At 43.9% G+C, this 23,769-nt stretch overlaps 1 protein-coding gene across 2 annotated transcripts; it reads left to right on the forward strand.

Annotated features, from left to right (window-relative positions):
• LRRC8C (leucine rich repeat containing 8 VRAC subunit C) lies at positions 1 to 23,456 on the forward strand. Of its 2 annotated transcripts, XM_074876456.1 has the most exons (4): positions 3 to 98; positions 3,428 to 3,638; positions 15,012 to 15,153; positions 17,309 to 23,456. In XM_074876456.1, exons 3-4 carry the CDS (start codon positions 15,016 to 15,018, stop codon positions 19,577 to 19,579), a joined length of 2,409 nt encoding a protein of 802 aa, XP_074732557.1. In that variant the 5' UTR covers positions 3 to 98; positions 3,428 to 3,638; positions 15,012 to 15,015; the 3' UTR covers positions 19,580 to 23,456. The 2 variants fall into 2 exon arrangements, with proteins under 2 accessions (XP_074732556.1, XP_074732557.1); XM_074876455.1 differs by lacking the exon at positions 3,428 to 3,638 and having other exon boundaries at positions 1 to 98.
• The last annotated feature ends 313 nt before the right edge of the window (positions 23,457 to 23,769 follow it).

Consider the following 23,769-nt stretch of genomic DNA (forward strand, 5'->3'; position numbering starts at 1 on the left):
CCGCCGCGCTCAGCCCCGCACAGCACCGCGGCATGATCGCGCTCCCGCCCGGCCGCCGCCGCCCGTGACCCCGCGACCCCCGCCCGGACGCGCACCAGGTAGGTGCTGCCGCGCCCGGGCCGCCCCTCCCCGGGCCCGCCGCTGCCCGCGCCGCGGTCGGGGCATCACCGCGGGGAGGGGGCTCCGGGGGGGCCGCGCGGGGACGGAGCCGCCGCGGGGCCCGGCGCCGCGCCCCCGCGGAGGGGAGAGACCCGGCCCGGCCCGGCCCGGCCCGGCCCGCTGGCGGCATCGGCGGTGCCGCCCCCGTCCCTGGGCAGCGCCGGGGGAGCCAAACTTTATCCGGGATCGCCGCCGTCTGCTCCCCCGCGGAGGGGCGCGGGAAGCGGCTGCGGGAGTCCCCCCCCCGCCCCATCCCACCTCACCCCATCCCCTGCCGCGCTGGGCGCCCCCCCCCCCCCCCCGCCCTCCCCGGTGCCGGGCCGCGGCGCTCGGGCGGCCCCGAGGGTGCCCCGCGGGGCGGCGGCCCGGAGCCAAGCGGGGCTTCCCGGGAGCGAGGTCGGCGGGGAGCGGGGGGAGGCGGAACAGTCACCGCAGTCACCGTGGAGACGGGCGGCTCGAGGGAAGCCCTTGGCGGTGTTTTCCCCGAAAAAAAGGACCCCAAACCGACCCGCATGACGGGGAGGCGGCGGTTCAGCCGCGCTCCCACCGCGCCCGCCGGCGGGCAGAGAGGGTGCGGGGAGCGCGGAGCCTCCGCGGGGCTGCGCGGCGCCTCCGGCCCCAGCGGGTCCTGGCGGTTCCCTACCGCCGGGTCGCGGGGGGAGCGCAGCCCCGCCGGAGGCATTGATGGCTCTGTTTTCGAAGAGATTTAAAAAAACCCAAACCAAACCAAAAAACCCCAATCCTGATTTGAAATCTGTTTAAAACCAGCTCTGCCTTGTCGCAGTGTGATGGGCGGTTTTGTTCATTATTCACGAAATGCAGTTTGTCCAGTTCACTGGAAAGAGTTGACCAAGCAAAATGAGAGGCTTATGAAAGACTGCTGAATGTATTGTACTAGAATTCGATTAGGATGAAAATGTTTAAAAGTCAGGAATTCTATTGCACAGTTAAGTATGTGAGTTATGGCTTGCCTTTTAAAAATTTTTTACTTTTGGAATAAGTACTTCCTGTGAGGAAAGACTCAGTATTATGAACTGCACTGTTTGAAGACACACATGTACATGTTTGCTCCCATAGAGCACTGTAGACTTAATGATGCTGTAAAAAACTGGACAGGCAGAAAGGTGCTTTGCAAGATAGTGGAGAAAAAGATGGCAACGCTGGAAATAAATAATAAACCAAAAATATCTCCCTTCCTAATTCAACCAAGTAGCAGATTTCCCCTCCCCCCGCTGTATTAGACCTGCTTTTACTTTTCTTTTTGGCACTATGCAAGCAGTCAGGAGGGTAGCACTCACTCCCCTGGGCTCACTCTCCTGGAAATGCCTGTTTGCCCCTGTGGTGGTGCAGATCAGCACCAAGAGTTGGGCTGAGCACTGTTCCGAGCTGATCCTTAATTTTAACCTGGCCTTGGATTCCCGCTGTCTCGCAAGTGCCTGTGCCCAGGGGCTGCCAGCGAGGCACAGCAGCCTGGTGCTGAGCACCTGTGGTTTCTGAATCATTTCCTTTTCCAGTTGCATTCTGAATTTGCTAAATGTGTGGCAGCCGTGATGCTGTTTTCTTCCAGTCTCAATACTAACAGGCCCCACCGGAGGTTTTACTGTAATATAACTTTCTGTGAGGTTTTTGTTATTGTTTACTCTTGTAAGCAGTTTTAGAAAGAAACTTTCTGATGGAAAGCCTAAAAATCTAGCTACTTTGTATGCCCGGTGTTGAGAAAAGCCAGTACTGGTTGTCAGTGAAGAACAAAATCAGAAACTGCTGAATTCTTCACACAAGTTCTTTGGCTCAGAGCTTGGTGCTATCTTGCAATCAGTTCCTGTACCAGTTCAAGTTGATTTCCTGAGGCAGCCGCATCCCACCTCAGTATCTGTCTTTTGAGGCCCACAATAAGGGGCTCTGACTGGGAGGGGGGCAGCATCCGGGCTGGGCAATAGAGAGGGTTAAACAATATTCAGGTGGCCTTAGCACCAGAGTGAGGACACAGTAAGACCCAACATAATGAATTGGGTCAGAGTGCTGGGAGGAGCAGTTCCCCTGATTGTCCATTGACCTCTGTTGCAACTGGTTGAAGTGGCCGGTATTCACCACCAGAAAGGCACTTCCCAGCCCAAGCCTTTTTGAATGCTGCGGGAAGTAAAAAAAAAATTTCAATTATTGTCCAAACAATTCACAATAACAGGAGCTAGAGTTTAATTTTACAGGATTTTTCCCTCTTTGAGAAAATTTAGTGAAAATATACTCTCTGCATTGTCACAGAGCTGTGAAGGGCAGGGGAGGGGCTATATATTAAAGAAAACCCTGAAAGTGAAACAATTTACCTCAGAAAAAACAAAAAGAGAACCCCAAAACGCTTCTCTTAAAACCTTACTTAGTAAAGCAAAGAAGCCATTCTCCTTCCAGAATGATTTGACAGAAGAATGTTAACAAGTGTTGGATTTCACATGCTCAACATACTGGAAACTTTACTCTCTTCTTCATCCTTTAGCTGTTTGCCCAGGAATCTTGTGCGACAAAACTCTGATGCAATTTCAAGCTATAGTGCAATGACTTTTGTTGGGGTTTGTGTTTCGAAGATCTCTTTCCCTTCTAGGAAGATACTAGGTTTGATTCACCTTCTTGGGCGTGTGTGACTATGCCATTTGCTCCATTGCTTTCACTCATAACACAAGAGAGGCATCACTGTCTTCCCATCCCCAGGCAGGCAAAGCGTCTTAGACCTGTCTTTAAACCTGACAGACCCTGGATCAGCTTTCCTGCACTGTATTCATTTTACATTTTAGTGCCTGACACACGCAGCTAATCAGACACACCATAAACTTTACAACTGTATCATCCAGAGAGTCGTAGGCTTGGACCAGGATGATTTTTTTTGGCATTTGTCCCAGTATGGAGGTTGTGTCCGGTCTGTTTCTATCTCCCATAGAGCACTGATAAACAATCTAGTGTTTGATCAGGTCAGATTCTTAAAAGGTAGGATAGTGCTGTGTATGTGCTTTGCACATTTTCCATTTGTTTGGGAGAATTCTGCATTAAGATACAGTGCATGTTTTTTCTTGGTTTTAAAAGTAAAACAAAGGCCTCCCCTGAAGCACAGAATGGCACCGTTCTCCATGGAAAGTTGCTAATGCCGCTGTCACGGCAAGTGTACAAAGTTCCACTGAATTTGAACCAGCATAGGTGAAAACACTTGGTCCTGTAGAGTAGCATTAAAAAATCCATTTCTCTTTCTGTCAGAGTAAACTTAAACTTTTCCATTGACTTTCAGATGAGCAGCATCCAGCCTTTTATACCAACTTAAAATCCTGGGCTCAACTATGATCTGCTGAAAATGGAGACGCTAGCTCACGTCTCCCTTCAGTGGCAATAGGACATACTGATTTTGTATTGATGGGAATCCAAAATTCAACAAGATAGCAATAAGACTGCTGAAGTGCTTAGAACATCTCCAATTTTATTTACTCATCACGGAAACCAAGGTGAGAGCTTGGATTAATTGCTTGCTCTGGAGCATATGGTGAAGTAGAGCACAGGTCAAGCCCTGCCCTGTGTGTGCAGTGGTGGAAGATCCTGATATACGTGTGATTTAGCAGAATGCAACAGCTCAGAAGTGGAGGTTGCTGTCAGAAAGCAGGTTTGGTGTTCTCAGCGAGCGCTGTTAGAGATCTCCTTTTCCAGTTGATGCGAGTCCTTGATGAGCTCTCTCAGGGGTAGGTAGTTTTCATGCAAGCTTACAGAGCAAGATGGGTGTTCACAGACAATACTATTGGAAAAGTCCTTTGTTAAGTATAATGTGATTAAAAAGAGTATTTGCTCTTGCCATCATTTACCCATGACAACATAATTTCAAAGACCTGCACACCTGCTATAGTGTGGTCAGACCACCCCCACCCAGCAACTGCTTTGATCTCACAAAGTTTAGGCTTGATGGAAACACCTTTTCTTTTTGTTTGATGCAGGAACAGAATTTTTGGTGGAACAAGTTTAGAGCTAATCCAGCTTTGGTGGGCCATGGGATGGACACTGCGCTGAAGAAGTCCAATAGAGAATTTAGGCAGATAGTTCTGGTTTTCCACATCTCTGAAGTTTATGATATTTAAAAGTCATGTGAATAGCAATTCTGATTCTGCAGCTGTTCGTGTTTATCTTCGAGTATGTATAGATCACATCTATTTTATGTGCTTGAATCTCTGTTAGTCTTTCTTATCCTTTCAGGAGTATGGATGAGACTATGAGCTTTATTTTTATTGCTGGGTATTTTTGTCACAAAGGATGGTCTGGGGGAAGAAAATTCATCAGCTGTGTTTCAGAATACCTGTATGTTTATCCAGGCATTTTGAGATCCATGTTTTATGAGACTATCGCAAAGTTTAGAAAGCTCTCTTGTGTAGCATGCAAGTGGGAGCAGAAAAGATCCTTTCACAAATTGTGAAAACAGGCATTTCTTTAATGTTTTTGGCTCAATCACTGCATAAAAACTTTTTAACTAACTTTTCAGATGGTTGAGCTGCTTAAGACTCAGAATGGACTCTTTGTGGTTCCTGTCCCAATTAGGAATTAATTTTTAATTATATCAGCTGAACATTTTTTATTATGAGCACTTGTATTAGCCTGAGGCCCCTGACTGTTCCTTTGACAATGAATGGCACTGGTTTGTGTAATATTGTCTGTCCTATGACATTCTACAGCATTGTTTCTGTCTTCATATCTGAGTATGTTAAATAAGTGATTGTGGAAAACCTGCTATAACTTTGATTAAAACTTGATGTGAGTTTACTTTTCTCAATTATTTAGACATATTTCAGGAGTACTAAAATACCACTTACTAGATAGTTTCTTGCTCAGTGCTTTGCTTTGCTTTGCTGTTAGAGGTTTTCACTCGCATTAAGAACATTTTGCAGCTCTGGAAAGAGGGCTGGCAGCTTGAGTGATAGCCCTGATAAACTAAGAATGTTACTCCCAGAGCTGAGAAATGGTCAGTATTGCCTTTGAAGTAGTCTTTGACATGGAAATGTGTAGAGTGTACTTCTCTTTAGATTTGAACAAATAGCTCAGCAAAGCCAAATCTCCACACAGGCCTATGTGCTTGGTACAGAAAGAACTCCTGTTGATTTCACTGAGACTTTATCTGGCAGAATCTGGCCCTGAACATTTTTTTTGTCTCCAGTTCAACCAAGTCAAAGTCAAAGAGCTGCTGACAATAGGAAGTCTTTTTGGTGTGTAATACATGAAAAAGTACTATGACTCAGTCGAAACAAACAACAAGGTTATTGTCTGGGATCCATCGCCAAAGCAGTACTTACTGTATGTGTAGGTGGAAATTGCAGCATATATTTTGAAATGCAGTTTACTAAAGTTACTTCCTGTTTGCATCCTTCATGTGTCCTCTTTACGTCCCTTATATCTCCTCTAAATTCTGGATTCAGGCCTTTGAGCTTCTGCTGCCACAGTGGATGGTACTGACAGTCCCGGCAGCAGAGCAGGGGATTCACTGCTGCCTCTGAATCTGCCACGCTCCCTCCTGGCTGTTAGGCAGAGAGGCAGCTGAAACCTAAATGTACGCTGGATGCTTCCAGTGCGGGCCTCAGTAACTCAGAGGGAAAAGAATGAAAAAGGTCTAGGTGTTCAGCAAGTTTATGGAAGTTCCACCCTTTTCAATTTTCTTGAGCAACTAAATCCCCAGTGATTTACTAGAGTCTTGGCCACAGTCACGTACCTGCAGAGCTGGGGCACTGGGGAAGCTCGGTTGTGGCAGTTGGCATAATGGAGGGCAGTTTTCTAGTACTTGGGTTGTGACTGTGCGGGAGTTCAGGTGGCACAGCCTAGCCTTCTCCGGTCAGCACATCTGGAAATGAAACCCCGTTTCTACGCTGAATGGCTGTCACGCAGGGGACAGCCCAGTCATGGCCAGCCTGCATCCGCATCAATGCTGGGGTAGCCCCTGTGAAAACTGCACGGGTCTTGTAGGACCACCAAATTGTTGGTGCTGGAGTAATGTCTTCTGTGGGCTGATTGTGTTTTTTCTGCTCCCAAGATTGCAAACCAGTACCAACTGTGACACGTAATTTTGGTAATGTGGAGTGTGAAATCAAATTAACTCCAGTGGCTTTGCAGGAAGGTTTTGACATGCTATCAGTTTAGACTCTACCATTGCAGAGAACTGGAAAAAGCAGTATGTTATGATTTTGTAGTACTATTCATTCATATTTCTCACCAAAGGTAGCAAAGAATTACCTTTCTGTTTTGCAGCTGGAGAAGCAGCAGCGTGGTGGGTCGATGTGGCATGCCCAAAGCAGGAGCACAGGGAGCCCGTGGCCAGGTCCCACTGGGGACTCCTGACTCATGCTCTGTTGTCCCTCCCGGCCACATTTCCTCGCCAGCCTCAGCCCCAAGAACATGAATTTGTTTGAAAATACAGTAAACACATGGACTTTTAAAAGTAACTGTTTGGATGCAAATGGTTTGTTTTCAATGGCCTTCCAGTTCTTTAGCGTGGGATTTATGTTTAAGCAACAGCATCATTTGTTTGTATTTCTTACTTCAGAATGATGGCATTTCTTCCTATGAAAATCTCCCCTACAGTCAATGGAGCAAAAAGTAACCTGTCATGTTTCAAAAAGTGGCAACATGTGATACTTTTTTGCTATACTCCCAAACAGCCAGCATTCAAAGTAGTTTTTCCAACTAAAAATTCTCAACAGATTTATTTATTTATTAAATTTTATATTACAGGAAACACCAATGTCTGTAAGCTTAGCAGGGAAACTGGTCTCCTGAAATGCCTCAAATACAGGGAGAAGTTAGTAGCGGAGGTATTATTGTATGTTGCATAGGAACTGACCAAGCACCTACACTTACCAAAATGCTGGCGGTTTTGGTCAGTGAAACACAGAGCAAGATAATTAACAAAACTGAATGTCAGGGTAGTTCAGACATGATTTCACTGTGTGTACAATGTGTGAGAGAATACACAGATAAGGATGGAACACCAACCTCTCGGGAATTAGGAGCTTCTAATTCTAGCCCTTATCATCTTATTTCCCCCTTAGTCTAATCTCACTTTTCCAGACTTGGTGCCTTGTCCCTGGGTTCACTTTTAGTCCTCTCCTGGTTAGGTGATGAAGTGAAGCAAGTTTGTTATCTGTGATCTGTGGTGCCAGCATGGGCAGTGCCAGGAGCTGTGAGGGGCTCCTAGACACGTGCTGGAGATGAAATGTTCAGCTGCTGAGATCAAAGGACACATGCAAACCCACAGTTTCCAAAGGTTTCTAAATTAGCCAGCTGTGGGCAGCTGTTCACACTTCAGTAAAAACTGCATCCCTGATACACAGGCCAAGTTTTGGGGCATGGGGGATCTAGAATGTTTAAAATAAGAAGAACATAAGTTTTGTAGTATGCATAGTTCAATGTTGTTCCCCTAACATTGCTTGTTTCTAGCAATGGTTTGAACAATTCCTGGCTAGATCATAATTTAAATTTTGTTTTAAATTAGACAGGTTTTTCCTTACGGTCATTTTGGGACCCAATCCCACCCAAAAATACAAGTTTGACAAAGTTATAATCAACAGAAAATATGACTGATGATGGTAGTACCAAGCCATTTTCATGCCAGGCTGTGCCTATCGGTCCCGGCTAGAGGAGACTGTGGCCCTAAGTCCTTGGGGCTCTGCACAGGCCAGTGATTTTGTTTAAATTGGGTATTTTAATAACACCATGAACCTGACTGCAAAACTCCCTTATCTCTGCATATTTAACTGCCTCGGTGTGCAGTTCTCAGTCAGGCAAAATAAGGATGCAAAATTCTGCTTTTCAGTGCAGCCTCAGGCCCTTTGCTGAGGAACACTTTAGCTGAACTTCAGCTCCTGGCCCAAGGTGTCCAAGGGCAGACAGCAGGGAACCACCTGAAAAGCAACTTTGTGGTATTTATGCAGTGTAACAAATGTTTACAACCAAGAGCAGCAGGCTGTGGTGTTCAGGGTGAGCAGTGCCATGTCCTGTGTAAAGCAAAACCCACTGGAGTGCAGCCCATGCACACGTGGCCTGCAGCACTTGGGCTCTGCTGAGTCCCTGCTATCAGGTCACAAGCTCGTTGTGTGTTAAATATGTGCTGTGCTCTGTTCCTTTAATGAAGATGAATATGCAATAAATCATGTATGGGAACCAACCCAGAGACCTACTTGCAGCACTATTCCCAAAAGGCATTTCATAATTTATCCTACCACATGCAGTATGTTTAAAACAGCCAGGAAGGCGGGTTTTGCCTTGCCCAGTACTTTCTCCTTTCAGTAGATCTCTGATGTGAAAGACCAGGCAGTCCCAGTCTGAATTGTCCCTTGAGGACATCTCAACCTTGACCCTTCCCAGCGTACTCAGCTGGGCTGCGGTTGTGGCCCTGCGGCCACCAGCCCAAGGTCCCCCACACCAAGGGGAAGGCTCCTTCCCTTGGGGAGGGGGTCAGGGCCATGTCCATAGCATCTGGGACTTGCTTGGACACTGTGCCTCTGTCAGGAGGTGGTGGTGCTGATCCTGCATCTGAGGAAGGTTGATGAGATGTCAGGGAAATGTGGATAAATGTCAGCTGGCTAATCGTTTAAACATCTTTTTTAGTCAGTTTAAGAAACCTCACCAACATTTTATGGTTCCTAGTTGTAAACGTCACTATTTCTGCAACATTGTCCCTCCCTTCCTGCTACATTCCTCCTCCTTTTTCCCTCTGGTGTGTTTTTCATACCCTGCCACTACCAAACCAATAAATTCTGGATGTTAATTGCCTGTCTGGCACCCAGGGGGCCTGATTCTGCTCTGCAGCTGTGGTAGTTCCCCTAAAACAAGCGGTGGATGACAGCAGTTGCTTCAATGCATGACAAGATGATTGAGTAACCACTACTGGAAGAATAAAATAACAGAGAGCTTGACTTCTGGTGAGTAACACCTGTAGCTCGGCAAACACAGCTCTGGCAAGTCCTGGTCTCCCGCCTACAGCACATGAAGCATCAGTGACGCCGCTTCTCTGTTGCATGAGGGTCAGCAAAGCGTGGGGACAGGCCTTTGGGCTTTGCTGAGCAAGGAGGGCATAGCGGGGGCACAGGCTGGCTGATGTCAACGGGTAACATCGAGCATTGCCTGTGGAAGGGCACAGACCAGTTGGCAGCTTTCCCAACAGCATGGTGCAGGCAGCCTGGTGGCCATCTTACACAGAGGGGGGCAGTGGTGGGAGCTGCTGGGGGTCTGCCTCAGTCAGGAATGCGCGCTAGTGGACCTGCCAACAGGTGAGATAAGGGCAGGGCCTCCCAGTTATTTCTTTCTGTTTCACTCAATGTGCTTTTTTTAATTGCAGTGTCTGTATGATCTGTGCCTTGAAAGCTGAGGTGGGGCAGAGTGGGAGCGGCATGGCAGTTTTCATCGGTAACAGAGCACTCTCCAGCAGCATACCCTCTGGTTCTGCTGAGGGCTGGTGTCAAGCCACACAGTTACACTCCATAAAATGAATGAAGTACTCTGTGAGAATCTGCTTAAAAATAGCAACCATCACCTAGCAATAACTGGAGCGTGGGACCTGGCAGCTGCTAGAAGCCAAAAGCAGTTTTGTTTGGGGTTATACCAGAGGGGCACTTCTCTGAGTATTAATATGCTTTTTCTTTATAAAGCATCTCTCAAGGTGCAAGATGAATACAGCTTGATGAGGGGCTATATCACACACATCTCAGACAGGTCGAGTGTACAAGCTTTTATGTCCCCAAGCATCTGCCCATCTGGCATGGTGGGCCCCGTCTCTGACTGGGGTCCCTCGTGCGCTGCTGCAAGGCAGGTCACAGAAGTTCAGTGGACACGAAGCCGCGGGGAGCAGCTCACAGTGCCTACTTGCGAAGCATTCAGCTGAGGTCGGGGCTTGCTCCTGGGGCTTTGCTGGCTGTGCTGTGACAGATAGCACCAGAAGAGCCCTGGCAGTGGGCAGTGCCAGCCTGGGAACACTGTGCCATGGCTGGGGAGGGCTGGTCCATTGGGGTGCTGTTGCTGGTGGAGGTAGGGTAGCTGCAGCTACAGCTGGAAACTGTGCTCGTCAGCATCTGTGCCTGTTCACACAGGAGCCCTGCTGACACAGAGCTGGTGGCAGAGGTTCTGCCGCTCAGCCCCCGGGGCATCAGTGCTGCAAAGGCGGTCCCTGCCCAGAAACCCCCCGGGCTGCCCGCCTGAGCATCTTCTGAGCCGCCAGTGGACAGGAAGTTAATTAATTAAGTTCCTTTATATTCTGCAGTACACGGTCATGTGGATTGCCTGATTTGTAAAACATACTCGTTTTTCTCTTTAGCTGCACTGGCAAGAGCCGTCATTACTTCCGAACTGTCCCCACTGCTTTCCTTTATTCCCTCTGATGAAGGCCAGTTGCTGAGAAGCTGGTTTGCTCCATGGTGTGGCCATTTCACAATCATCCTTTGATTCAATCTCTTGATTTATTAAGTCTAATTTGTTTCCAATACTTTCCTCTCTGACTTGGATCTATTTATTCTCCTTAGCTCTTTTAGGTCACATTAAGTCGTTGTGTCTCACTCCTAATCTCCCATACATTAGCTGATTCCTGTAGTTAGTTTTTCTTCCTTGTACCTGGATTCCAGTATTTCATCTTATTATCACATATTCATTTTCACTCATCAAGTTTTCTATACTTCCTAGAAATTTTAAAATAATGACAGAAAACCCTACTAATTTCTCTCCCCTTAGTTTTAGTAAGTTTTTGTTTTTATTTGTGGGGGTGTAGTTTTTTGGTTTTTATTTAATCTGGCAAACCCTCAACTCTTTTCTGCAGCACTGCTTAACAGCCAGTATGGTTTTTTTAATCCAAGTTCCTCTTTTATTTCCTTCTGGTAGCTGAATACCAGATGATTTATCTCATATATTGTTTTCTTTTCTCTAGAAAATAAGGATTATTAGAAATGCAAGAGAGAAAAAATTATAATTGAAAAAATTATCCAATATTTAGAATTCAGTATTTCCTAAAGAAAGTTAGAATAGTATTTAACATAAGTCAGACTCCACATTTCAGCTACGATGTATTGTGCCATTAAATAGCATTTTGAATGTGAGTGACCTGAAATTAGTAACGCTGTCTTAGTTTTCACCAGCTGAAATGTTGAACTCCTTTTCTTCTATCTCCTTGTTATAAGAAGAGATAAGAATCTACAGTAGGCAGTGTGCTGTCCCAGAGATTGCTGTGATTTGGGCTGCAGTGTGACTTTTTAGCATCCCTGTTCTTATTTGTTTAAATTCATAATTGACTGAATCAGTTTATTTTGTACAGACCTGGTTTGTGCGTGGTTATAAATGAGTCTGGCAGCAGTGCGGCTTTGGGTGTAGCAATGGGGAAGAGCCGGACTCTGGCCATGGCCAGGAGGGGCTTTTCAGGATTGCTCTGAGCCACGTGAACCTGCTGTGTCTTTTTTGAGGCCTCAGAGCCACTGCTAATAGATGTCCTTTCAGTCACTGGATAGGCCAGAATGGAAAAGAAGCTAGAGGGAAGAGGGAAACAAATAAAAAGCAGTTTCCTGTCATTCTGTTCTGCGTGCAGATACCAGCAGTGCGGGTAAGCCTAAGTTTCTCTGCACTTCTTTCTAGCATTTTCTCTTTATTGCTAGTGCAACACAGTGAGAAGCAGTAGGGTTTCTCCAGAGGATGTTAGAAAACGGTTATCCCACTTCTTCATGTACAATCTCCATTTAAAACTTCTTGTGATTGTCTTTTCCTGAAGTTAAAAAATATTGTCTGTCATTATTTATTGTTGGTTTATTTACCATTATTATGGGCAGTACTATTGCCATCATTCACTAACATTTGTTTTCCTTTTTTAACAATTAAAAAAACCCATAAGTGGCAGACAGATTTTGATGTCTGGTGTTGGACTGCAACCTTCCCTTCTGAGAGATGGCTTTTCTAGCATGGCTCAGATAGGCTTTCTGTATGCAGGTCTCCCTCTGCTTGGCCCATTAACCAGAGTAACAGTATGTGCACTCTACTAATGAGGAGTCACACTATGCAAACAGCAGCCTCTAAAGGGAACAAGGGATCAGAGCAGCATGTATTGGTGGTGCCAGAAACTGTCTGCCTTCATCTAAATTCCCCACACATCACTTAGAAGAAATAAAGCAAATATATAACACAACAAAGACCCCTAAAATACAGAATGAAACCTATCGAATGCAACTGCCAAATTAATTTCTGGTCTTGAAAGCTGTCCCCGCACAGTAATTTGCAAGATAGTTTCCCATCCCATCTGCTGTCAGGCGCTGCCCCTGTTTCAGTACTGCCAACTTTCATAATGCCATGGCTCAGATCCACAGCATTGCTTAGACGTATAACCGGTGAGAATTGGGTCTCCACATGTTTTGGTGCATGTGAGCACTCATGTTTTCTCAAGAGTCTCCACTGTAGGAAACATGATTCTGGCTTACCTGACTCTCAAATCATCTATACTTTTGGAAAAACCTTACAAAAAGGACCTCTAGAGGTTGTGGCATCAGAGTGTGAAAAAGCACTCATAAGCCATTATTAAAGCGGGGGGAGGGGGAGAAGAAAATATCATGATTTTAAAGCAATCTGTTGATATGTATTCTTGGGTGTACTGATAGCATTCCAGTCAGCTAACTGGCCTCAAAACCTGAGGCGACAGCAGTGTATGTGTTACAAAGCTTTGAGCAGGACTGTTGCATGGCAACCAATTAGCTAACATTTGTATTAGTGTATTCCTTTAAGAATTTTCTGTGTTTTTCAATGCTTGATAGAAAAATTACTTTTTTAAGCTTACCAGCAGCTACTGCCAGTCACCTACATTTTATGTAGCAATAAAAAAGATGAGGGTAATTCCTTACCTATGGCGGTGAAATGCACGTGCATATGAAAGAGAGATCAGTGCGTGATATTCTTCAGCTCAGGCGCCACTGGGAGCTGCCAGTGGAGGGTTTCCTCTCCCCGGGTTCACCCGAAGGAGTGCTGGGCATGTACTTAAAGCTACATGGGGCACCTCTAATTTATGAGATCCATTTTTTCCACCAGTATTCCTAAAAGAAAAGTGAAAGGCAACAAAGGTTTGTCCCAGCAATTACCTGATCTTTTCTCTGCTGTAGAGGTGTATCTTCCCTGACACGTCTTCTGAGCATTTGCAAGACAGGCACACAAAAATCAGAATTGTGGCTCCTGGCTGCCTGCAATTTGATAATGGATGCTGCATTCCTTCGCCACCACTGCAGCAATTCAGGCCTGTTGGCATGGTCACTGCTGAGCCTCCAACCCGGCTGTGTGAAGTCAGGCTTGCATTGCCATCGTTTTCACTGATGGTCTATTAATTTGCAAGTGCTGCAGAGGGCAGCCTGCCTTCCTCTTGGGGATCACCAGCCATGTGAGAGGTGTGTGCCATTTCATCTGGCATTGTAGTGTGCATCCTGGAGACAGCTTTTAGAAAGACAAGAGAGAGGGCTGGGAGAAAGATTCTCCTGCCTGGTCAAGTAGTGCTTAAAGCAACACGGAAGGGTTGCAAGAGGACAGGGTAGCAGGGAACAAGGGTTAAGTTTTATGCTACTCACTCAGAAAGCTGCAAAACGCTAGCCTAGCTACTAACCCAGGTTCATTTACAGACATCACCTTGTGCCTTTGGGGACTGCAGTACCTCCTGAGGATCAGCTGGGCAAGCAGAGGCACAGCAGTCCCTGAGAAGATGTCAAAGTGAGCATCTTTCCATGCGAGTGTGGCCACTGTAGTGGGAGTCAGTTATAAATTTGTGGGATGGCTGTATGCTTGCGATGAATTGCAGCTGTTAGGGCCTGAATCCTTCCCGGCTGGATCCCCAGCTCTGAATAAATGGAATCCCTTAAGTCCCTGGGCAGTGTGTTTGCAAGTGTGTGCTTATCGCTAAGCCTGTGCACAGCTGGATGGCACCAAACCCACACTAATGGGTCCCAGTGCGCAGCTGAATCAGGATTATAAGCCCTTCCAATATTACTGTGATATAAAGTGACTGTGGTGAGCATTTATGACATTAGTTAAAGGATGAATTTGCCTCCCAATTGCTCTTGGGAGTATTTTTGTTACATTCCCATGTGAATTTATCTTTCCATCGTAACTTACTGGGGAGTTTCAATACTGGTTTGATCCCAGGGTTTCAGTTACACAATATGCTGTAGGCTTTAAAATCAGTTGCTTTGCCTGTACATGCTCATGTGTTGACTGATTTTTCAGAGGAAGTGATGATGTAAGCCTAGACAATCTGAGGTGAAGATAAAGCCCTTGATCTGCCTGTAGTTTTGGTTAGGTAAAGCACTTTAGCAAGTTCCACTCAAGACACAGTAGATTTAAAACTGCAGTGAGTATGCACACAAATATTCCAAAGCATCCCTGAAACCACTGTGAACAAAATGGAAGTGAGTCAAACATGATAGCTAAAAGAGCCTGTGAAATATGAGCGCAGGACAAGCATTTTAGCCCAGACCTTTGAGATCAAGGCTAATGTGTATAAAGCCGAATGTCTCTACCTACAGAACGGGGTGATTTTCAGGGATTCAGAAGGCCTTGTTGACCCATCAGATACGGCTGGAGTCAGTGCAGAGAGGGATTTGCCTGCCTGCATTGACAGGACCCTGGTCCTGCTTTCCCTTCCTCACAGGAGCTGCAGGGGGGCAGCATGAGCATCCCTTTTGTGTGGTGGGGTGCCAGAGAGACTGCTTGGGTGGTAGCTGGGAACTTTTATGCTACATTCTGGGAGTTTCATTTCCAGAGCAGTTTTTTTCAAACCTCACAGAAGTACTTGCTCGCACAGACGGATGGATATGTGCTGCAGGAGACTGAGCGCTGGCCTTGCTCTTTTGCAGGACGATGATTCCCGTGACTGAGTTTCGCCAGTTTTCGGAGCAGCAGCCGGCATTCAGGGTGCTGAAGCCATGGTGGGATGTGTTCACGGACTATCTTTCCGTCGCCATGCTGATGATTGGTGTGTTTGGGTGCACATTACAGGTAAATCAAATGGGACAGAAGGGAGGCAGGTGCTCTCAGGGGTGCTGAAAAAACACCACAAATGAGGAAGGTCCTTGGAAGGATGGTGTCATGTCTTGTTTTATCTCTTGGGTTCACCATGAACCAAGCAAAAATTTTCTGGTGCCAGGATTATAACTGTTTAGGTAGCAACATCAAATAACACAGACCAGACTTAGAGCAGCTGTAAATCAGCAGAGTTGCGCTAGAGTCGATGGGGCAGTGCCAGCTAAGATAAGAGCTGTTGGTTTGGCTTGTGCCTGAATGCCTGTTTTCACCACAGTTTGGCATAACAAAACTTCAACTTAAGTTATTTGTTACTATTTTTCTGTTTAAAAGTTTGAAAAATGTAATTTTGTAATTTATGGTTTTCTTTGGCAAATGTTAATATTCTTTCTGTCATTATGCTTCAAACAGATTTGAAATGAATGTGCTTATTTTATTAACACCACCCACAACTGATATTATGCCTCTTCCATTCCAAAACATCTCTGAGGATGCTTACACATAAACAATTGACATTACTGTCAATCACTGTAAGTTACATTTTGCTAAAGAGCCAAAATCTGAAAGGAAATGGGAAGTACTGTTTGGGATGGACTCCACAAAAATAGAAAGTTAAAGTACTAGTTCAAACATGGATCTCATGTTTCTTGGCATGACTTAGAAATGTAGCTAAAGAGACACATTGACAGAGCTCATATTTCAGGGGAATTTGCTCACTCACATGGCCCAAGATTTTCACATACTGTGCCCCGATTTTCACATGAAATCAACTGTAGTTTTGCCTGTATTCTCTGTTTTCAAGTATTTTTAGTTGAAAAGAAATTATGTCCATGTTTAAAAATATCTTCATATAGAGTTGAATTTTTCATTAGTAACTAAGTGTTTGCTTAAGCACACGAAGTAGAACATCTGTTATTTTTACCTGCTTGATTGGATGAAGCACACTGGAAGACAATATGTGGAAACACTGCAAAAAATAGATGACTTTTTTTAATTCCAACTTATTACCAGAGGCATGAATCCAGGGTGTAAGTAAGAGTGTATATCAGAACAGACAAAGATTAACTGCAGGAGTTTTTGACGTGTCAACAGTTATGGCACTGATATTTTCAAAACACATGTGGTCTCATGTCAGCATCTCCCTGCACCAGGGTGGATCATCAAGGAGGATCTGATTTTGGTAGTTCTTGTTGTAGACCCTATATTTAGTGCTTTCAACAACCATGATGTCAAAGAATACATCTACACTACAGACACATTCTTAGTTTGAGCTAATTGCAGTTAGTTGTTCAGGGCAAATAATAAGAGCTCCTTGGTTTATCACATGGATTAGCATTTTAAATTCAGACCTATAGGGAGCCTTGCTCCGAACTCAAACTGCTATCCCAAGTTAAACCAAAGGTGATTGGTCCCTAAAGGTGCTCTGACCTCAGTTTGTCAACATGGATGGTCAGCCCAAATTAAGAAAGTTGCTTTTTTTTGCATTATAGACAGACTCAAGGACAGAAAGACAGAGCTAGTTCTTTCCCCCAGGTGTATGGTATAAGGACTCTACGCATATGTATGAGAAACTGAATAAAAACTATGTCCCTGTGCACATGCACATAAATGCCATCCATTCTGTATTATTCCTATCTGTCTTTATTAAGACTGAAGATTAATAATGTCCTGGCATAGATATGCCCACGTTAGGCCTTTGTCAGCCATTTTCAGTGTGATAAGACATCACAGTGTAAACGTACATCCACATCAATGCAGTTATGCTGCTTTCAACCCTTAGCTATCTCTGAACATCGTCTAGCCAAGGTGAATACACCTGACAAGAAGAGTCTGTCTCTGGGGAGAGCAATGCAGGAGATCCCTGGTCTTTTCTGGAAGCATTACCCACACTTTTCCTCTTACTCAAATTATGGAAAGCTAACCATAGATCAAACGGGGTGACCTAGTTCTTGGCATATAGAACAAGTGTCTTGTTGGGAATAATAATAATAATAGCACAGCCTGTGGGGCCAAGTGCCAGGTTGTGGGGAGGAATGCCTGGCAGCTGGAGGAACTCCAAGGGCAGCTACCCATTGGTACTGCCTCCATTGTTTGTACATCAGTTTAAAAGATATCTTTTTGTGTGTTTCAGGTCATGCAAGACAAGATAATATGCCTTCCAAAGCGTGTACAGCCTTGCCAGAACCAATCTAATAGTTCAAATGTGTTTAACACAATCCCAGATACAACCCCCCTTCCTCCACCCAAGCCATCTACCCCTCCAGCTACAGTTGAAATGAAAGGACTGAAGACTGATTTGGACCTTCAGCAATACAGCTTTATAAATCAGGTGTGCTATGAACGTGCTCTGCACTGGTATGCCAAGTATTTCCCATACCTTGTCCTTATACACACACTGGTCTTCATGCTGTGTAGCAACTTTTGGTTCAAATTCCCTGGATCAAGCTCCAAAATTGAACACTTCATTTCAATACTTGGGAAGTGTTTTGATTCTCCCTGGACAACAAGAGCCTTATCCGAAGTGTCAGGGGAAGACTCTGAAGAGAAAGATAACAGGAAGAACAACATAAACAAGTCTAATACTATCCAGCCAAGCACTGAAGGCACTTTGGTCAAGACACAGTCTTTAAAATCAATCCCTGAGAAGTTAGTTGTGGATAAGGGAACACCTGGGGCATTAGATAAGAAAGAAGGTGAACAGGCCAAAGCACTGTTTGAAAAGGTGAAGAAATTTAGATTGCATGTTGAGGAGGGTGATATACTCTATGTCATGTACGTTCGCCAGACTGTACTTAAGGTAATTAAATTCCTTATTATTATTGCTTACAACACAGCACTTGTCTCAGAAGTTAATTTTACAGTTGTCTGTAACGTTGATATTGAAGACATGACAGGATATAAGAATTTTTGCTGTAATCACACGATGGCACATCTGTTCTCTAAACTTTCTTACTGCTACCTGTGCTTTGTAAGCATCTATGGCCTCACATGCCTTTATACACTATACTGGTTGTTCTACCGTTCACTGAAAGAATATTCTTTTGAATATGTTCGGCAAGAGACAGGAATTGATGATATTCCAGATGTCAAGAATGACTTTGCTTTTATGCTTCATATGATTGATCAGTATGATCCTCTCTATTCCAAGCGGTTTGCTGTCTTCCTGTCTGAAGTCAGTGAAAATAAGCTGAAACAGCTGAACCTAAACAATGAGTGGACTGCAGATAAACTGCGACAGAGGCTACAGACGAACTCCCATAGCCATCTGGAGCTACAGCTTTTCATGCTCTCTGGGTTACCAGACACAGTTTTTGAAATTACTGAGCTGCAGTCATTAAAACTTGAAATAATTAATAACGTAATGATACCAGCAACCATTGCACAGTTGGACAATCTCCAGGAGCTCTCATTGCACCAGTGCTCTGTGAAGATCCACAGCGCCGCCTTGGCGTTTCTGAAGGAGAATCTCAAGATCTTGAGTGTCAAGTTTGATGACATCAGAGAACTTCCACACTGGATGTATGGCCTCAGAAATTTGGAAGAGCTCTATTTAATTGGCTCCCTCAGTCATGATATTTCCAAAAACATTACACTGGAGTCTTTTCGGGAACTTAAAAGCCTTAAAGTTCTTTACATAAAAAGTAATTTGTCCAAAATCCCACAATCTGCAGTCGATGTTTCAAGTCACCTGCAAAAATTGTGCATCCATAATGATGGCACTAAGTTAGTGATGCTCAACAACCTGAAGAAGATGGTCAACCTGACACAGCTGGAATTGGTTCATTGTGATTTGGAGCGCATACCTCATGCAGTCTTCAGCCTTCTCAGTCTTCAGGAATTGGATCTAAAGGAAAACAACCTCAAATCCATTGAAGAAATAGTAAGTTTTCAACACCTGCGAAAACTGACAATCCTAAAGCTATGGTACAACAGTATAACGTACATCCCAGAGCATATAAAGAAACTCACTAGTCTCGAGCGGCTTTCCTTCAGCCATAACAAAATAGAGGTTCTTCCATCCCACCTATTCCTATGCAACAAAATCAGATATTTGGATTTGTCTTACAATGACATTCGCTTTATCCCACCTGAAATAGGAGTTCTCCAGAGTTTACAATACTTTTCCATTACTTGCAACAAAGTGGAGAGCGTGCCAGATGAACTATACTTTTGCAAAAAGCTCAAGACTCTGAAAATTGGGAAAAATAACTTGTCAGTCCTTTCACCTAAAATTGGTAATTTGGTATTCCTCTCCTACTTGGATATTAAAGGCAATCACTTTGAAATCCTTCCACCTGAGCTCGGTGAATGTAGAGCTCTGAAGCGGACTGGCTTCACTGTAGAGGACACCTTGTTTGAAACGTTGCCTTCTGATGTCAGGGAACAAATGAAAGCTGAATAACTAACTTCTCACTCAGTTTTACAGAAATAACGCTTCTACCAAATATGCTGTAGAAAGTGCATACTCCGAATATGCATTTGATTTGTGATTATTTTTTTCTTTTTCAAACAAATCCTTTCTGTACAAACAAATTTGGAGTAAGGAGTACATATATTTTTAAATAAAATTTTCTCGTATTTTTTCACTGTTTTAAGATATTTTTTAAGTTTGTTTTGCCCTGTGGACAAGGGTGTCTGTAACTTAATTTTTACTGGTGAAAGTAAATGGTTTTATCTGCTGATTTTTTTCTTTTTCCCTTTGCCTAATTCCAACAGGGGAACTGTGTTTAAGCTGTATGCTTTGGGTTGCATATTTGTAATAGATGATTATATTGTCTTCCTGGTTATTGTTAATCCCTTAGGACATGGTCTTCAACAGGTGGTGCTGCAAGTGTTGAATGCCTTGTTTCCTCTTTTCTTCAGTGGCAGTAGAAGGCATTCAATATCTAACAAGATCAGATCTGGGTTGACCATCCTTTTTTATTTATGACATGGTTTTCTCAGATGGTCAAAGCAAGTAGAAAAGGTTCTTTATGTATTTTAACGGGTCTAAGGAAGCATGCAGAACTCCTTCAGGGCCTTCTGGCAAGTTCAGTCTAGCTGTCCATGCCAGGCAAGAGGCACTGACTGCCATTTCCTCTCTAGTGCAGGAAGTGTAGGGTCAGTTCACAGAGGAGTCAGGATCAAAGTGACTCATGGTGAAGATTTTCCAAACAGTGCAAAGGGATGTGGCTGCCCATTTCCTGCTAACTTGAATGGAAGGGGTGCAATGAACTCACTGTGTTGGAAACGTCAACCCAGTGAGATGAAACACTATCTTGAAAAATCCCCATCCTCCACTAAACACCCCTTCCTGCAAGGGAAGAAGTGCTCTCTGCCCCAGTCAGTTCACTTCCCCACTGGGATGCTTGGCACCTTGCAGAAATGGGACCCAGAAAAAGTGCAATCATGTTTAGTTTGTAAAGCTTCTGACAAGGAAATAGCATCAAATATGCTCCTTAATTGAGCTTGGGTATCATATAACCAAGCTCAGTACACGAACATTTGCAGATTTGCAAAAATGAGATTAAATGAATATATTAACTTCTCAAAAGTCTCAACGTACCAGAGTACGGTGATGAAGGCTATGTTTTCATCTCCCAGCTAGTAATTAAATCAGAAATCGTACAGTTGGAAGTCTGCTTTTTAAAATAGTGTAACAATCTGTAATGATTATGCATCAAGTTGGGACCTTTATACTCTGAAGACATGTTCAGTTGTTTATTTAATCCAGCCATTTGCTTTCTTTTAGGCAAGTTTGGCAGGTATATGATAACTCATGTGCTGCTCAAAAGCTAATTTAAGCTAATCAAAAATAACCATATGATAGTAAAATATTTTGCTGCGAGGAGATCATCCTACCCAACAACACATATTTGAGTCAGATGCAGGCACTGGATAAATGCTTCGCTAGAATATCTAGGAATAAGTATTTCTCTCTCTAGGAGGCAACGCTGTTCATAAATTGCAGAGGTTGAGTTGCTGACTGTTTAAAATTATGTAAAATAATTGTTTGATGATTGTCAGGTTGGTTGCTCTTAAATGTTGCTTGTCTGGAGCTACAGTTAATCTGAGTTCTTGAGCTTGGTACAAAAGCATACTGTTGTTTTAAGAGTCTGACTTATGAAGGTGGGGAGACAAACTAAGATGAGAATTTCCTCATTAATCCAGGGTGTGCTATGCAATCTGGTATGTGGGCTTGCCACAGTACCAAGTCAGACTTATTTTTTGCGCTTGGCTATGTTCTGGAGAAGATCCATGTGATTAATCAAAAATGGGTCAGGCATGAAGGAATCAAAGCAAGCTTTTTTAAAGGGGTTTGATTTAGTTCTATTAAAGACCTATAACTGATGTAGCTATTGTGAGAGCTACTCTTACTCGTGTATGGAATGCACTTATTGGAACAGCTTGGCAGTATATATATTCTAAATGTGTTTCACTTTGATGTAATGTGAGGGAGAGGAATGTTTCATTTCTTATATTAACCTAATTATGTAAACCAAAGTGCTGTTGTCCCTGATGAATGTAAACTGTTTAAAGTGTCCAAGTAATTGGTGGAGCTGTATAGTTCTCTTACTTAGATTTGAAATATGGGATTACATTTAAAGTTTTTTAAAAGAATCTTTATATTCCTAGATGTAGCATTTTACATCCCTAATTTATTTTGTGTCTAATGTTGTTTCATGTGTAGTTTGTGGCTGTTTTCTGAACAGAAGTTATGCACACCTCATAACTGAAGGTTGGAGACTTGTTCTATGCCATTTTTGTAAATACATCACTTAAGGGGATGTGGGGGTTTTGTTTGTTACGGATTGTACTTATACCAGTGCAACCCCTCATGTGGACACAGTTACATGAGTATAAAGTGCCTTGTGCTGGCATATCTTTATTACATTGATAGGAATAAACTATACCAGTCTAAGCACTTTCACGCTAATAACTGTATCTTCTCCAAGGGTTTGGTCTGCTGAGACAGCTTAGTCAACAGCTCACTGCCACCAAAACGGGGCAGTTCCCTCCTCCTCCCATGCTCCCTATTCCTGCCGACACGTTCCAGCTGCTTCTCTTGTACCTTTACTGGTCTGGTGCTGGTCTGATCCCTCCACAGGACAAATCAACCTTTTTAAGCCAGCAGAAAACTAAGCCAGTTAAAAAAAGGGACTCATTTTCTGCTGCATCAGCTCTCCAAAGGATAGGATGAACACTAGGGTGGGAGTAACAAGGAAACAGGATTCTGCAGCCAGAGTCTGGGCAAGGAGAAGGTGGGACAAGTCACTTTGGAGCTGCTGAGCTGCTAGGTCAGTTCACCATCTTGCCAAGCCATGTGCTTGGAGAGCTGTGCTGTTTTATCTATAGCAGGGTTAGGCGGCATGGCTTTTGTGGGTAGACAACCCTCAGGCTCTCAGTGAATGATAAAACATCACATTACTGTTAATTGCTTAATCTTAATGAAACAAACTCAGGTAGCTGCACTGTTGACTTTTCTAAACTTCTTACTGTGTAGTCTGTGGGGTGTATTTTCCAAAACCATATTACAGTATTTTAGAAATGCGTCAGCTAAGAGAAGATTGTTTCCTAATTCTGTACAACATCCAGGAAAATATGTAAAAGTGCCATATTTACTCAGTGATTCATGTACTGCTCATATGTATATTCACATGCAATGCATACTAGACTTTTCTGTGACCTATAGTATTTGACTTAGAATGGATGGACATTTTGTGGATAATACTTTAGGCCTGGTTTGTATATATACAAAGAGTTTATGTAACTACTTAGATTAATCAGGTGCCTAACAAGTATGACAATTCCAGAATATAAGCAAGGCATTTTACATTACTGCTCAAAAATAATACAAATCTTCCTTGGTAACAGAAGCAGAGATGACAAAGAGTGCAGCAAAAATAAGAAGACAACCTTAATAGTACATTAAGCCTGAAAAGCAAATCTACTTTGGGATCAAAATCTGGAGATGTGCATCTCCCCCTTTGTCACAATTAGGATGGGTTTTTGTGCTGACCTCTTGCATCTAGCCCACCCAACAACTTTTGCAAATTCTGGTTGGAAAGCGCCTGCTCCAAGTCTCATACCACATCTCTGGCACTGCCAATAATTCATGTGCTTAAGTGTTGACGAGTCCTGTAAGAATGCCAAGGAAAAACTTTGAAATTTGACCAAATGGACAAACTTCTTAATTCTGTAGCAAGAATCTTAATATGATAATAGACCTGCGTAGTGTTACGTTGCAATATAGTACACCCAGAAAAAATGGAAATAAAATGCTCTTTTGTAAGAATGAACATTGTCAGACTGCAATGTAATTATTTGTTTGGAAAACATTTTGTTTCTGGGTTACCTAAAGATCAAACATAACCATCTTTTGGGTTTGATCCCTTGGGAGGGAAGTCAGGAAAATATGCTTGAAAAAACATCATTAGACTTGACAGGATTTATAGCTACATGGTCTCGCTTCCTGTGCACCTCCTTCCATCCCTTCACCCTGTCAGCCAGCTCAATGGCCAGCCGGCAGAGGAACCGTCCCTGCAGGAGCATCTCCCCCACTCCGATCCCTGTGCTCTGCCAGGGCTCGTGGGGGATGCCGGGGCGCTGCCA

This window comes from Strix uralensis, chromosome 8, assembly GCF_047716275.1.
Source record: "Strix uralensis isolate ZFMK-TIS-50842 chromosome 8, bStrUra1, whole genome shotgun sequence".
Lineage (NCBI taxonomy): Eukaryota > Metazoa > Chordata > Aves > Strigiformes > Strigidae > Strix > Strix uralensis.

Bases quoted from the DNA above. Each gene is read 5' to 3' on its own strand.
- LRRC8C (XM_074876455.1), top strand. From the start codon at position 15,016: ATGATTCCCGTGACTGAGTTTCGCCAGTTTTCGGAGCAGCAGCCGGCA. The intron at 15,154-17,308 runs GTAAATCAAATG...TGTGTGTTTCAG, and splicing joins TGTTTGGGTGCACATTACAG to GTCATGCAAGACAAGATAAT.